The sequence below is a fragment of the Balaenoptera physalus genome, assembly GCF_965194825.1.
Source record: "Balaenoptera physalus genome assembly, chromosome: 16".
NCBI lineage: Eukaryota > Metazoa > Chordata > Mammalia > Artiodactyla > Balaenopteridae > Balaenoptera > Balaenoptera physalus.
Genome location: NC_138898.1, coordinates 44,718,530 through 44,735,383, shown reverse-complemented (window position 1 = coordinate 44,735,383; position 16,854 = coordinate 44,718,530). Strand labels below are relative to the sequence as shown.

The following is a 16,854-nucleotide window of genomic DNA, read 5'->3' as shown; positions in this document are numbered from 1 at the left end:
GCAGGCTCAGTAATTGTGGCTCACGGGCCTGTTTGCTCCACGGCATGTGGGATCTTCCCAGACCAGGGCTTGAACCCGCGTCCCCTGCATTGGCAGGCAGATTCTCAACCACTGTGCCACCAGGGAAGCCCCAGGAGTTTTTTTCACACACCTACCCTTACTCATTCTTACTCCCAAATTGTTTATCACTAAATCAAGACTCCTCTCTCCCAAAGGAATCTGGTAAATGACATTTTCTTTGTTTTACAGTTCTTTACCCTCTCCCTGTCTCCTCTAACACCTATTGTCCAAAAACTTTAAACATTTATGGGTAAATCAGAAAAGACCTGAGATGCAGATCATTCTGCTGCCCACATTTCAGGCCAGAAAGGGAATGAGAAAAATAGCAGGAGAGTGTTTACTGAACAGGCTCTGGGCTCCGCTCTCTTTATTATTCATTCACTTATTATTTAACAAGGATTTATTGGTACCTGTAACTTTTTTTTTTAAAGACCATACTAGAAGTATCAAGATATTGAGGAACAGAAGAGATGAATAAGCAGTTCACATACTCTGGGGTCAGTGAAGTGGGGGAGAGAAACACGCAGAAAATAGAACAGTGCGGAGCAAAGGGGGTCATGATGGGCACCCGGGAAGACTTCAGGTTTTGGTGGGAGTGAGAGAGGACATTCTAGGCAGCAGGACACCGGGACAGGCCCGCGGGTAGATGGGTACAGATGATGCTTTGTTGACAGGAAGTAGTACCGCTTGTGGCCAGCCCTGGGGAGGAGCTCCTTTCTGGTAGAAGCGGAGGAGGACGGTGAAGTGAAGCTGAAGCGGTCTCGAAGGGAGCCGGGAAGAATGCGGTAGCAGCGTCATTCTGAGATGGGCTGAGAGGCTGCTCCGGAGTTGGGTGCGGGCGACCTTAACATCTCAGTAAAACGGCATTGTCCGTGAGGATTGAAAATCTAGAGCGTTTGGAAAGACTTATCACGGAAAATGTAATTTAGAAGGATTTCCATGTAGGAGTGACCCTGCAGAGTTAAAATAGCGTACATTTAGTGTCAGTGCATCCCGCCTTTCTGGGGAGGGGTAGTGAGGGCGCTCTGCAGCAGTTCCGGGTAGCACACAGGACAGAAGGGGGTTATTCCGACGGGGTCCCACCGGAAGGTCTAGGGAGCTAGGGAGTTTGAGGCAGGAAGGGTGACCTGGAATCCAGCCTGAGCCCTCGGTGCGTGATCAGAAGGGAAGAGGGGCTGGGAGACGGAGAGAGGTTAGAGCATCACGCTGGAGACGGACATGGGATGCGGCGCACTCGGTGTGAACATCCCCATCAGAAATCTGAGAGCGCTGGGCTGTCTGTCCTCGGAAGGACTGGGCCGTCCTAGAGGTGGACCAGAGCGAGGGGTACTGGGTGGCGAGCTGTGATTACTGGGGTGCTGGCCTCTCCTCCCACCTCCTGGGTAGTTCTGTTTGCAACATTTGTCTGTAGAGATGTTAATGAAATCTAATGTATTAATGCTTGCTATTTATACAGATTCAAATATTTGTTATCTATTCATATTTCCTCAAGCATGTTCATAGTTATGTTACTGCACAAGACTGTATTTTGCAGAAATCTGGCAAAACTTGTTTTAGTATATCTTAGGGTGGTATTAGACCATTTCCTCCAAGCTATTACTAAATACAGGGAATTTCGTTTGTATATACTTGATGTAGCTCCTCCAAATGTTGTTTAAAAATAAATGTTGTTGAGGAGACCTCTACGAGTAACTGCTTATTTACCTGGGGCCAGTTAAAGTGTTTTTCTTTGGGTGAAAAACTGTTGATTCTCTCCTTCTTACACAGATAGATATACACAAGCAAATACATACTGATGACAGGTCTTAAAATCGACACTCCTTAAACCAGCGAAATATGTATATAACATAAATTTGTGGAAAGCACTCAGTTGAGAAATGTTCATAGTGAATGCAGTTCATCTTGTGGACACGTTTATGGTGTTTAAGTTGCACTTGATCATTTTATGGTCCAGAAAAGACGGATTTTGTATCAGCAGACTTGTTCAGTGAGCGAGAAGCAATGAATTTGCTCCTCAAAGCCACAGAGCAATGATGCCCTGCGTTTTCAGCATGGAAGAGAACAGTCGAGCGTTTTGACCTGATGTGTTGGGTGTACTGACCTTCTGTGCCTCCTGTCTGCATCAGCACCTCATCCTATGCCCAGTTTTAATTTGGGGCAAAATAGGACTTCAACGTGTATTTCCACTTTCTGTGTAGTTTTCCCAAACTTCACGTGCGCTGTTTCCCCAGCTCTCAAAGTGGAGTTGTCTCTGTTACAGAGAAGGGATTTGACTGGTTCCCTGTGGGGAGGTGACCACGCGGTTGCCTTGCGCACCATTTCTGTGGTGCTCGTGATGGTCTTCACTCATCATCCTTGTCCTCAGCTTGTTTACGTGTTGATAGGCAAGGGGAGATGTAAAGTGTTTTATATACAAAGCAGGAACTTGAGCCTTTGTAATCCTTGTGTTTAACCTGGATTCAGATGAAAACTTCACGGGTAAAGTATTTGGAAATCTCTCTGTGCCTCACTATAAACTTGGGTTACAAATATATCGAGAATGCACCCTGTTCTCAGTGCAGATAAAACAACAAAAAAGATACCATTATGTGACTAATGAAAATAATCTTTGATTCAGATGAACCTCAAAGATATTACCAGAACAGAGTTAGTGGAACCAAGATAGTGGAGCCTTACCTTCTTTGAAAAGCAAAATAACCTTAAGTGCATCTCTCGGAGAACTACCAGCACCTGATATGGTGCCGACACATAGTAGTAGCTCAATAAACGTTTATTCCTTCAATGAGAGGCCTCCCACCACCACCCCAGCTACTGCCAAAGGCCCACTCCCTTAGAAGGCTTACAATCGTGTAGGTTAGAGAGACGTTTATATAATTAATATCGGTTATATAAATTAACTAGTATAAGTTTAATTCTATCATTAATGTCCTGTGATGTGTGCTCTGATCAGAGTGTGAGCTGCATGCCGGGGAGTCACGGAGGAGGGAGTGATTCTTCCAGGGAGAACGGAGTGGAAGCAGGGTTGCTGCCAAGGGAGGGACTGTGGTTGGACACGCGCCCTGGAGGCTGAGCAGGAGGCCACGGAACGGGTGGACACTGAGGAGGCCATTCGAAAGACCCTTCCAGAGACCGACAAATGTGCCCCATTTCTGTGTTGACCAGTTGTCTGAAGTGTGAGATTTTTTTTTTAATCCACTGGGAGCTGGGGTTAGAAAGGTAGTGTTGGGTCAGCCGGGAACAGGTCCTGAATGCCATGCTAAGGGCTTTGACCTTGAGAGGAGAGTGGATGGAGGGGAGTGGAAAGCAGGAAGCTTGTGAAAGGGTAAAGAATTTGGAGAATTTCTCTCTGCCTCACTATAAGCTTGTGTTGCAGTTATACTGAGAATGCACCCTGTTCTCCACAAGCCACCACATCTGATTTGGGGACAGCAACCCGCAGAGGTTTACAGCAAGGCTGCTCAAACCTTACCCTGCGTCGGAAGCCCCTGAAGATTTTGTTAAAACACAAATTTCTGGGCTCCACCCCAGAGTTCCAGATGAAGTGTGGGTGAGACCTCAGAATTTGCATTTCTAACAAGTTCCCAAGTGAAACTGTTGCTGCTGGTCAGGTGTCACACTTTGAGAACTGCTGGTTTAGGTTATGGACTGAGATATTGAAGGCAGAAGCTGGTGAGATCTGTATGTGGGTTTATTAATGTGAGTTTATTAAAATATCAAGACGCGAGGCAACAAAATGAACCATTGCCCAAAATGTACCCATAATGATCTTCTTTGTTCAGTATTTTGGGGAAATTAGATACAGTGTTAATGGTTCCAGAGAGTCCCCACCCTCCTCATTAATGTGGGACTCTTGGAGACACCAGTGTGACATGGTGAAGACAAAGATCCCTCTGATCCCCTTACAGACCACGTTAAGCCCAATTCACAGGAACACACGACTTTGGGTAGCTCTCTCCCCATCAGGCCATCTTCCTCTGTCTCCTCCCAGCTCCACCCCCACTCTCCCCCTGCATCCTGCATCCCGTTGTGAGCACTGGGGGCTGATATCGAGAAGCAGGAAGAAGTGGATTGGATGCTTTTGGAGGCTCTCTCAGGGACTTTATCTTCCCCTTGCTGTCTTGTCATTTTGTGCCCAAATGCCCTGATTCTGCTGCCCGAGAAGTCACTCATCCGCACCTGTCCTCCGGAGACTTGGTATATGCAAGTTGTCAGGGAAATTGCCATGCCTTATAAAGGCATTATTCTGGGGCCACCCTGGGAAAGAGGAGTGAAACCCAAATTATGAGGTGGGTGTGAAGTAGCTGTTGAATTAATTAGAGATTTCAAAATATGGTCTGACATTAATGAGCTGTGAAAGCAACAAAGAAGAAGAAGCAAGACTTTCCTGGTGGCCCAGTGGTTAAGACTCTGTGCTTCCAATACAGGGGGATGTGGGGTCGATGCCTGGTCAGGGAACTAAGATCCCATGTGCCATGTGGTATGACCAAAAAAAGAAAGAAAGAAAAAAAGAGGAAGGCGCCGCAGGCCAAAGCCTCACGAGCTGGTGTCCAGTTGTCCGTATCCGTATCCTGATTTTGCTGGAGGCCATCTCTTCTACCAGAGAGATGAACAAAGGCCTTGCTGGTTCATTGTTGCTAAGCCTGAGTACACTTAAGACAAGCCCATCCGGGGGGGGGGGCTCCATCCTCCAGCTCTTCATCAGGATGCCCGTGATGTGTCAAGTACTCTTCTAAGGTGTAGTGAAAACCAGCTAAAAATCCCAGTTCTCCTGGAGCTTATTCTAGTGGGGAAGAGAGACAAAAACAAGACATATAAGTAAATATATACAGATTACGTTGTTTTATTGCACGTCTCAGATATTGCGTATTTTTACAAATTGAAGGTTTGTAATGCAACCCTGCATTGTCAAGATGATGGTTAGCATTTTTTAGCGTTAAAGTGTTTTTTTACTTAAGATACGTACATTGTTTTCTTAGACATAATGCTATTGCACACTTAATAGACTACAGTATAGTGCAAACATAACTTTCATATGTACTGGGAAACCAGAAAATTCGTGTGACTCACTTTATTGCAATCCGCTGTACTGTGGTGGTCTGGAACCCAACCCACGATATCTCGGAGGTGTGACTGTACCATGTTAGGTAGTAAGAAGTGCTTAGTAGAAAAATAAGAAAAGAGAAGTAAGTAGTGTGGAGATGGGGAGTAAGGGGGTGCAATTTTAGATGGTATATCCAGAGAAGGCATCACTGAGAAAGTGGCTTTTGAGCAAAGACTTGAAGGAAGTGAGGGAGCTAGTCACGTGGAAAGAGCATTCCAGAAAGAGGAAAGATCACAGACAAAGTTCCTGAGGCCACACTTACTGTGTAGTATGTTTGATGGGTTCTAGATAAGCAAGGAAGGCAGAGTGAGCAAGGGAAAACGTGGTGGGAGATGAGGCCAGGGAGGGGACAAATTGTAGAGATCCTTGTAGATCAGCACAAGAACTTGAACTTGTACCCTGAGCGAGATGGGACGCCTTGGGAGGATGTCCCATTCAGCAAAGAAATGGCCTCATCTGACAGTTTTTAACAAGATCACTTTGGCTGCTGTGTTGAGAAAGGAATGAGGGGAATGTTGGGGGGAGGGAGACAGAAGCAGAAGCGAGGGGACCAGGTAGGAGGCTGTTAAACATAGTCCAGGCAAGAGGTGACGGTGGCTTAGACCAAGATGCCAATGGTGGTGATGCTGCAAAGTGTCAGATTCTCATTATATTTGGAGTGTGGTGGAAAGGATTTGCTGACTGATTGGATGTGAGACGTGAGAGAAGGAGGAACATCAAAGATGATGCCACAGTTTTTGGATTGAAGAAATAGAACGGCATTGTCATGACTGAGATGGGGGAGCAAGTCTGGATGAGATTAATTTTGGTAAATTTAGCCATGTTAAGTTTGAGATGCAGGTAGACATCCAGGTAGGCAGACATATCAAGTAGGCAGTAGGATGTACAAGTCTGGGTTCAAGGGAGAGAGATGAGCATCCCGGGAATCATTGGTATAAGTTTAAGCTATGAGATGGGAAGAGATCACCAAGGGAGTGAGCTCAGGTAGAAAATAAAACACGTTCAAGGACTAAGCCCTGGGACACTTTGATGTTTAGAGGTCAGGGGGATGAAGAGAAATCCAAGCAAAGAAAACTAAGGTAAGAGAGGCAGCAGCCTGGAAGCCAGATGAAAAAGATGTTTCAAGGAGGAGTTGTCGGCTCCATCAAATCCTGCAATAGGTCAAGTCAGATCAGGGCCAAGAATGAACCCGTGGTTTAGCGTGAAGTAACCCGTGGCAGTCGTTGATGACCTTGGTAAGAGTAGATGAGAGTAGCTTGAGTGGAATGTGAGTAACTGAGGCTGGATTGAAGGGATCCTGGGAAGAAGGAAATTGATGACATCAAGAATAAACTCTTGCAAGGAGTTGGTTATAATAGGAAGGACAGAAATGGAGTGGCAGTGGGAAGGGAAAGGGAGGCCAAGGTGGGGGTTTAAGGTGAGAGAAATCCTAGCTAGTTTAGATGCTGATGGAATAATCTAGTAGAGACTGGGGATGTGTTGGTGCAGGAGAGAGAAGAGAAAATTGCTGATTGCAGTTTCCTTCAGAAGGCAGGAGGGCGCGGAGTCCAGAATCCAGCATTTAGGAAGAGGGGTTGGCCTTAACCAGGAGCAGTGGTGGACACCCCACGCCCGGTAGCAGGAGGGAAGAGGAGGTACAAGGCCAATGGTGGCCGTGGTGGGCTGAGAGTGATTGTGGGAGTGTTCTTTTGATTGCTTCCACTTTCTCAGTGAAATAGGAACTCAGGTTATCATCGGAGAGTGAGGAGGAAGATGGGGTCAACTGTTTAGAAAACTCTTACCTAAGAGAATGGGAGAATGGATGGAATGGGGAAGTGTGGTATGACTGTTCGGAGGTATCCAGGCTGACCTCAGAGTGGTGACCGTGACTTAAAAATAGGACCAGGCAGCCATTTGGTGGCATGTTTTCCTTCAGCCCCATCCTGCAGGTACAGGCTGGGAGTAAGCAGACAGTTGGATTTAACCACGATCGTGGTTTAGCTTAGTCAAGGGAATTTCAAGACCAGAACGAAGAGATCTGAGGTTGAATGCAAGGGAAAGGTTGTAGTGATCGCCCGTGGTTTCCAAGTCGGGTGAGGGAGGAACCAGGGCAAAGGTCAAGGAACAGGAGGTCGGGGTGTTGGAGGGATCGTCTGTTGGTTGATGAAATTACCAAGATTCATGGCAGGAGTTCCATAGCGTTGGAGCAGATGACAGTGAGCAAAACCTAAGACGTTCAAGGAGTCGGGGATGTGACTACGGCGAATTGCCTGCGAGAAGGATGGGTACAGGTAGGATCCGAAGGTGTGGGCTTCACGTAGGTGGGGTTTTAGGAAGGGCAGAGGAGCAGTGGTGTGAAAGTTGGATGGAAGTACAAGAGCGTCTACCAACCTCCCAGCACAACAGGATGAAGAGTGTGGGGAGAACACAGTTCCTGCTTGAGATGGCTACAGGGGAAGGGGTCCCTCGGGGAGAGCCAGCTCTCAGTTAGAGCGAAGGTGAAGGGGATGTTCCCAGAAGAGGCTGAGGATGGGGGGATTTTGCACTTGACTGACTGTGGGTTCAAGAGGAACAGTGGAAGCAGTCGGAGATCCAGGGAGCATTACAGTCTGAGGGAGGAGGGAGACCCAGGCTTCTTCTGTGACTTTCTCTGGATTCCAAAGTCCCAGGACAGGATAGTTTCCCTGTGAGCATCCTGCATCTTAACTACTCCCGGGTCACGGGTGTGGTTCTCTTAATTCCTGGGCTTTCTTGGCAAGCAGGCAGCATCACGCCCACTCCTGTCCAGGTCTCTCCTTGACACCTGGGTTGCATCCAGCCAAGGTGGCACATTGCTGTGCTCTTGCCCTAAGGAAGCCCTCACCCCCTTGCTGATTGGGCTCAATGGGGTCTGTTGAGGAGGAGAGAGCCGGGGAGAAAGCCCCCAGCTGAGCTGCCGGGAGCAGTGTTTCCCAAGCTTTGGTGACATTGGTACTATTTTTACTAAATGATTTTTTTGGTAAACATACTTACCTTTTTTTCCTTACAGAAATACCTTTTTAAAAGAAACTCACGAGAAGAAACCTGCCACAATTAAAACATTATTGTAAATGATGAATATAGAGCCAGAACAGTGAAAGTTTTAATATGTACTTCCTTGGATAACCCAAAATCGTCTCATTTGCCACTCGGGGAAGTGAGTGAACCTGCGGATGGCTGAGACTCAGGACTCCCTCCTCCTCCCGAGGCCCCCTGCATGGGTGTCCTCCCCCTACTGATCTCTGTGGTTTACTGATCCCTGACTTTCCTGCTCACCCCTGGGGTGTACATGCAGGAGAACCAAAAGCTGAATCACCAGCCTGAGAAGGGCGTTTCTCTAATGTGCGGGGTAAGGTTTCCGGTACAGACATGCGGCCCCTGCAGAGGCCCAGCGTGGGAAGGAGTGTGCGCTTCCAGGGAGTGAGACACTTGCGGGAGGAGAGGCGGCTGCACGCGGTCGGGTAGAAATATAAAATCTGGGTCTTCTTCTAGAAGTAGCGTGAAGTTTCTAGGGGACTTACGGGGGGGGGGATGTAGAATGATCAGATTTAAGTTTTTAAAAAGCTCCCATCAGTTGTGCAGAGAAGGGATTGGAGGGGCAACCGGATGGAGACACTGGGAGAGGCCTGGCCGAGGCTGCGTGAGACCTGGTGGCCCGGAGTGAGATGGCAGTGGCAGTGAAGGATGGAAGGGTAGAGCGCTAAGGAAGGTCTAGGAGGTGAGAGGTGCAGGACCTGGTGCTTGTCTGACTGTGGCGTGTTGGGGGGACCTGGGGACCAGCGTCTGTCTGGTGTGGCTTGGTGGATGGTGGTGACATGCACTGAGATGAAGTAGAGTTGAGATTGGAGAGAACGGGTGGATATGTTTCACACAAGCTGACCTTGAAGTTGGTGTGTGGCATCTAAAGAAAGACGTCTCCCAGTTAGGGACATGGGTCTGGAGCTTGGAGGAAGAAGGGTGGGAATGAGATGGGAACTTGATCAGGAGCCTGTGCCTCAGGTGTGACCGTGGAGGCTGGTGGTGTCTCCCAGCCTCTCTCGGTCACCGTGACCTTCGTATGTGACTGATGGGCACCAGTGTCCGCCTGCTGTCCAATAGGAACAGTAAGTTCCACTACTGGTTAGAGGCTGGACTGAGAATTCTTCCTCCGAAATAAAGCAAAATACAGTGTGGGTTTTGATACTAATGATCATTGAGATGCAGACAGAGTTTGTTTTTTTCATTTTTCTTTGTCCTCCTCCTTCTCCTTTGTCCTCCCTCTTCCTTCTCCTCATCCTTCTTTTTCTTCTCTGCTGCTCCTTCTCTCTTGTCCATTGCGGTGGCATCTGGAAACCAACACTGACATTTTATATAAAAGTGTAAACATTTCGTGTAGGCACATCACTGTAACAGAAAGGTCACGCTGTGGGATGTCCTGTCTGCACCCCACGTGGAGAGTGGAGGGACACTTCTGATAAGCTGTGAAACTGTGTCCTTCACTTTACAGAGTCACATGCTGCTCGTAATCATATTTGGGAAGCAGAGATGCATGCTTAAGCAGAGTACAGTTATTATTTGTAAGTCTTATTTGTGCCGCTAGATTAATATTTTCCCTTCTGGAGAAATTTACATGCTAATCACTTTTCGTTAATTTTTAAATTATTTTAAACAAATTTAAACAAATTTTTGAATTATTTTAAACAAATTAAACAATTTGTTTAATTTGAAGCAAATTATTTTTTAAGATGCATTTTTTAATTGTTTTAATTAATTGTTTAATTAACAATTTTTTAAATTGTTTTTTTAAGAACAATTATATGATTGTTTTATTGGTTTTATTTTGAATTTTTGAATTTCATTTTATTTATTTTTTTATACAGCAGGTTCTTATTAGTCATCAGTTTTATACACATCAGTGTATATACATTAAACAAATAAGAGGAAACAAATTTTTCCTCCAACTAATGCTGATTTATTTTGCTTTTCCTGGTGAATAGATCACTGTCCTGGATGAGACGTGGACCGTATTCAGGCGTTACAGTCGTTTCCGAGAAATGCATAAAACATTGAAGTTGAAGTATGCAGAGGTGAGTTACGAAATAATTATCTCCAATTAAGAACATTTGTTTTATAAAGTAAATGAGTTGATTGCATTATCAATCCCCCCCCCTTCTCTTTAGGTATTAGCTTGTAAGTGTCACCAAGTTTTATTTCAATTACTCGTCTTTCAAAGATAGGTTTTTAATTTTTGTCCTCTGTTCCATTTGTATTCTACACAATTCAGACATTTTTTGAACACAAAATTTTGAGTGATAGTAAAGCAACAGTAAATGAATTCTATCTTTTTCATAAATTTTACAGTGTATTGTAAGTAAATATTTTAATCAATTTACAACTTCTCAGCCATGAGTGAGACCTGTTAAAATAAAATCGTAATAAATTTTTCAGTATAGATTTGCCTTTTTTTCTCTTAAAAAAGATTGCATTAATGCTTAGATTTCCACATAATGAGGAATAAAGTCATAAAAGTTAATTTGCCCTCACACATGGAGGTGAGGTAGACAGTAAAAACGGAATTATCTAGAAGCAAGGAGGCATTTCATCTGATAAGATATCCAGAGTGTATTGATACATTAGTAATCTTTTTTTTTTAATTTTTGGACAAAGACTGGTTTTTAAAATACTTTTAAGCAAAGAAAGGTATTCCTAAAATTAATGTGTATCTTCCAAGTGAATGTATTCTTATTATTTTTTTGTTTGTTTATTTTTGCTTCAACTAAAGGAAACCTTGTATAGGCACAGCTCTTTGGGCATTTTGATTTGAACTGACTACAAATCAGTCAGTAATCATTGTCTATTTAGCCTGCTTTCCCTAAGTATGGCTTTTCAGTGCATTTTTATAGTGTCTTATGATATTCTAAAAAATAGTTTAGTCAGACGTGTGTCCCTGATTTGTTTCATGTTAATTACATAATGTTTCCTTAACATCTCCATGGCTTCTAAGCTCCCTTATCTGATACACAATATAAAGAGAAATACCTTTGGGTAGATAAAGTGGTTCCTTGATGTGTAAAAGGATCTAGAGTCCAGGAAAAATTGAGCTATCTTTGAAATTCTGTTGTTAAGTTATCATAATAGTATTTGATTAAAAATTGAAGAAGGTTCAGGTATGAATTTTAGCTCAGTGTTCCCAAGAGGCTTCAGTTCCAGAAGCAACTACATCAAAGTCAATTTATTAAGTTTGTCTCTGCAATTAACTCTTCATGTCCCAAGTTAATTTTGACAATAACAAGAAGTAATTGTATACATATTAAATGTATAGAGCAACTGGTTTTTAAAGTGAGCTTTGCAGCTCATTAACTGCTTGATTATAAGTTACTATGTCAGTACTTTAATAATGTACAGATTTTCATATTAATTTGCTAAATTCCCACAGTGTAGATGGAAAAAAACAATTTACTTGAAAAAAAGGATACAAACTTTACCAGGATTTATCTATCTATATATGTATTATGTATAAATTCATTCCATGATTTATTTTATATCAGTTCTTTCAGTGCCATTAGTTCAATGCCATTCTACATAGGCACATTTTTCTAAACTCTAGTAATACAGTAGTGGACAAGAAGAAAAAAAGTGTCTTCTCTTATATATCTTAAATTTATATCAGGATAGACTAACAATAAACCAGGAAAATATAATAATAACTAACAGTTAAAAAGTATGCTTGCTAAGTTGCAGTTACCATTTTAAGTGAGGTATATGCATTATAGGAAAAATATCAATAAAATGTGATGGGCAGAAGATGTTGGACACTTTAGTATAAGGACATTTCAGGGTTGAGCTCTCTGACAAAATGGCATTTTAGTTGAAATATGAGATGAGAGATATTTAAATAAATTTGCAAAGCAATAATAGACAGGTCTAATCAGTGTTTTTAAAGAAAACTTTGGAGCAGACAGAAGCAGTCTTTAAAGATATAATAGAAGAAAACTTACCTGAGTTTAATAATGACGTGAACCTGTGAACTGAAGTGGTTGTCTGCTACCAGACAAAATTAATGAACAGAGATTATCACACATGTAAAATTATTTTCAAGGGGAAAAAGGGTGTATTGCATACATGCTGAAAAAATTAAGTGGCCTTCAAATGAAGAAAATCGAGCTGGTTTCCTCCTTCATTTGGTCATAAATCTGTATTGAGCAGCCCCACACTGTGCATACAGTTGTGAGCAAGACAACGACATCCCACCTCTCATGAAGCAGAGAGAATGAGCAATAAACAGACAAACAAAGCCCAGTAAATAAGAGGATTTTAGGTAATGTTAGGTGCCATGGAGGAAATACGAGGCAATGTGATAGTGTGGCCTGAGAGCTGGGCAGTGGGCTGCTTTAGATGCGCAGGTAGAAAGGGTGATCTCAGGGTGAGATTGAGCTGAGATCTGAATGCTGAAAAGAAGAGAGGTGTGAAGATCTGGAGGTGAGCAAGGCTGAAGGTGAGGGAGCAGCAAATACAAAGGCCCTGGGATGAGACCAAGCTCAGCATGTTTCCAGAATGAGAAGACCCAGGGAGAGTGGCCAGTGTGGTAAAGAGGAGGGCAGGGGCTTGATTGACCACGTGGCACCGCGAACCTGAGTCTGAGTGCTGTGGGAAACCACTGGATGATATTCAAGAAGGTCTGAACGTTGAAACCCAGCTGGATTTTCCATTCTGTTCATAGAGGACTTCTCCCAGAAACCCCTTTCCTGAAGACAGACTCGTGATCTAAATGATAATGAAGATGGGGAGTTGCTTTTCCACACTGAGTCCAGCTTTGTGACTTACAGTTTCTTTCTTATAAGGACAAAACACTGTTATGAAAGGGAAACTACAGATATGTGTTGCATGTATTTGAAAGAGAAGGGAGAATGTGAATAGTGGTTGAAACCATGTGGTGAGATCCTAGAACAAGTACCTCCTGGAGACAAGGAAGCTGAGCTAATTACAAACCCTGCAGGGCTGCCCGGATGCCACGGAGCTTTTCCTTGGCCACAGCTCTGATGAACTCCTCCCACTTCATTGAGCGCTTCCTGCCCGGCTGTGCTGCACCTTTGACATTCATGGTCTCTATGGTGGGAACGAGAGACTCGCCTCTTGTGACACAACCCGTGAGCAGAAGCCCAGGCAGTTCATCTCTATTTCCTATGTCTAACCAAACAATATTATCGAAACAGAACCGGGAAGAAACATTATCTCTAAACACACAGTAGCGTGTCATTCTAGATGGTGATAAATCTTATTTCAGTGAGAGGACAGCATCATCCATTTAACATTTTCAAGATGAAGCTTAAATATCAAGATGAATATCAGGTTTATTTTTTTCGTTAAGTTGACATTTCTTTTGTGCAGCCTCACTTCACATCGTCTTACTTGCTGAGTGTTTGTTGGGACTTGAGATCAATAATCTGTGTATAGGTATTCATCAATTATGATTCATCTTATAATTGTTCTTATGATTGTATATAATGTCAATCTTCTTGAAGTAATTAGCTACCTCCAAATGGGGTAGCTGTTTGGCCTGACAACATCCTGGAAATTATCGGACTTGTTAAAGACAGAATTTCTTCAGGAAAGAAAGCCAAAGGGTTCATATGGAAGGATGCTGAAAGTTTCCTCTCAGGGAATTGGCTGTTTCATAGCCAAGTGGGAACAAGTTTTATTTACGTCATCCCTTCACCACATTGGACTCATTATTTCTATGGAAGTAGAAAATAGAAAACTACTCTTGCTGTCTTAATTGCATAACAAAATGGTGATCATTTTTTAAATGATACGTATTAAATTTACCTAGTCATACAAGGTTCCAAATTTTTAATCAAGCTGAAAAAATATTGAAAAAACACACTTGAATTCAGTATATCCAGAATTTGTGATATACTTACCAAGATAGAGAATGTTTATTCACCTCAAAACTGTAGATTTGGTTATAGCTTTTAATCTTTTGGAACTTTGTCTAAAGTTACATCCTATTCATTCCCATTTCATTGTGGAATCTTAGCCATGTTTTCCTGGGCATAGACCTCTAAAGGAGTTTGATGTGACAGTTCCTTTTATGGAGGTTTTTTTTTCTTTCAGTAGGCTTTTTTTCTCCAGATAATAAGTTACATGTTTATGGTTAAAGGCTGAAATTATTCAATATATACATAGAATGTGAAAGTTTCTCTTAATCTGATCCTCAGAAGTAACCATTTGCAATGCCCTCAGGAGGTCTTCTTGGATCCAACTAAACATTCAGACTCACAGGACTCCCGTAGGCCACGCTTAGTACCGGGTGACCCAGGAACAATGTGTAAGACAGAGATCACTGCTTCCTGGCAGGGCCGAGGCACGGAGGGGGTCTGGCAACAGCGTCCACTGCAGTCCACACGGCTGTCCAGCTGCTGTTCTCTTTGCGCCACCTCTCCCAGGTAATAGCTTAGGTGCTAGGAGAGGAGCCCCACATGGGGAAGATTCAAGAACCACTCTGCCATAGAATCCTGTGCAACAGGAGAGCCACTTTCTCTGGGCACAACTCCATGGGCAGAACTTCCAAAGTCCCCGTGAGGGACATGCTGAGTTACAGGAGTCACCTCACTCAGAGAAGCCTTACGCTATGGCTTCCTACCAAATAGCTCTCGTTTCCCTGGTCCACAAACAATTTATTGGTTTATCAAGCAATTTATCATTTTCCCATGAACAATGGTACCAAGTTGGCATAACACTTGATCAGGTTCCCAGAATCCTTTTGATGGGCATATGAGTAGTTTCCAGAGTTTTGCTGCTGTGAGTACTTCGCTATGGACATTCTGGAAGATCTCAACATGTCTGCAAGTGCAGACTTGCTCCATGAAGAAATTTCGTAATTCCTCAACTGTCGTTAAAGACTTAATTTACAAAAAACCAAGATTAGGAAAGAACACACAGAAACTGGGTGTGCTGAGAGCGCTGAGGGCCTTCACCCCCATTAGTGAGAGGGTTTTAAGAATTCCTTAACCATCATTCAGCTAAGTCTTTTAATCTCCCTGTTGACTCACATTCATTTGCTTATTTATGTACTATAATGTCTCCTTAAGGAGAATGATGTCAGCTGAAGGGCCTCCAAGGGATACTTTATAGTCACTCCGGTGGTGAACCAATTAAAACAGGCAGGGTTGTTGATTATTAGGTGTAACATATGTCTGTGAAGAAGATAGAAGGAACCTGGGGGTTATTACAGGCAAAGTGAACTTACGAATTGAAAGGATGAGAAGTCCGTGGATTCTCTGAAACTCTGGGGTGTGGGGATTGAAGACAGGGAAAAAGCAGAAATCAAAGAAAAATATAATGCATTATTTTGTATGGTGACAAATTTCAGAATAAAAAAAGAAAACTAAATTATTTGTCCTGAATAATACTGGAAGAAGAGCAGATTGCCTGCGGCGACTGGGCTCATATGTAAGCGTTACGCTCGTTCTATTTCCAGATTCACTGTGTGAGTGGGCTGAGCTCTCACTAGAGGTGCTGCATTATTCAAGGTCTTTAAAATTGTTTTATTTTTATTTATTTATGTTCTTTCAGCTTAGCATTTTCTTCTGGATTCTAAATAGCTTCGCCTTCTGTTTTGAATTAGTTTGTCCTCTTTATACGCTGACGTGTGTTGTGCAAGACAATAGCTCCTCCTGGCTTTCCTTCTCTGTGCCCGTGCGCTGACCTTGTGTGGAATCTTCATCAGATTAAACCCTGTGTTTTCAGACTCCACATCTGTAAAATGATCATGCCACAGCTAGTTTGTAAAAGATTGTGAAAGCCTCAGATGAAATATGTTATTGAAAGTAACCACAAAGTATTGTGCAGCGTCTGCCGGAGAGCATGCCTTTGAAATTTGGTCATGCAAATCATTGCCGCAGTGCTCTTTATCTGTATGAAAACTATACATTTTCCACTCTATTAAAATCGGTATAATCCTTTTAAATATCCATCAAGTTATGTGCCCAGAAACAGAGCCCCAGTAAGTGTCGTCTTCTCTTTTCTCTACGGATGAGTCAGAGTTACTGTTGGTGTCTAGTGTCCATGAAGTTTACCTGTGGATCCAGGTCATAGAGTCAGTCAGGACAAAAACATAGCTCATCAAGAAACTGAAAAGAAAGGACTATTTCAAAACCACATCGCCTTTCAACCATTAGAATGAATGAATAGTGAAGACCTAGTGTCCTATCCCCTTCCCCGCTTTTGGATGAGTGGTCTGGTGGGCTCTGAATGTATTTCATGAAGTGGTAGGACATGGGGCTGGAAGATCAGAGGGTCACTGAGAGAGCTGCTCCTTCTAGGAGGTCCAGAGATGCCAACCCCTGTTCTGATTTGTAGAAGACTTTGTTTTAGTACGGTTAACAAGGAGCCTTCCCTCCTGAGTGCTGGAGCCTAATGGACTCCTGAGAATCATCTCACGGTGAAAGCAGTTACGCGTTGGAATCGATTGTTGAGGTCCCTTTTATAATCTTAGCTAATAGTGATTCTGAAGCAGGTTTGTGCTTCTGCCCAGAGGCAGGAGGATGAACCATGAAAATGGGATATTTTATGTATTAAAATGTACAATCGAAATAAATGCTAAGGGAACTTGACTGCCCATGTGTGGTGGGAGCCTAAGTTAGTGGGAACAGGTGTGTTGCCTGTCTGCATCATAACTGAGTTATCACAGTGAGTCTTCAGAGTCCCCAAGTGTC

The 16,854-nt window shown here is 43.3% G+C and overlaps 1 protein-coding gene across 7 annotated transcripts in view; it reads left to right on the top strand.

Moving 5' to 3' along the window:
• The window catches only part of KIF16B (kinesin family member 16B), a 291,300-nt gene that overhangs the window by 214,218 nt on the left and 60,228 nt on the right, over window positions 1-16,854 (top strand). For all 7 annotated transcript variants that reach the window (XM_082428587.1, XM_082428585.1, XM_082428582.1 and 4 more), the window contains one exon: window positions 10,135-10,224. In XM_082428587.1, coding sequence (XP_082284713.1) covers window positions 10,135-10,224 — 90 coding nt within the window. The remainder of the gene's footprint in view (window positions 1-10,134; window positions 10,225-16,854) is intronic.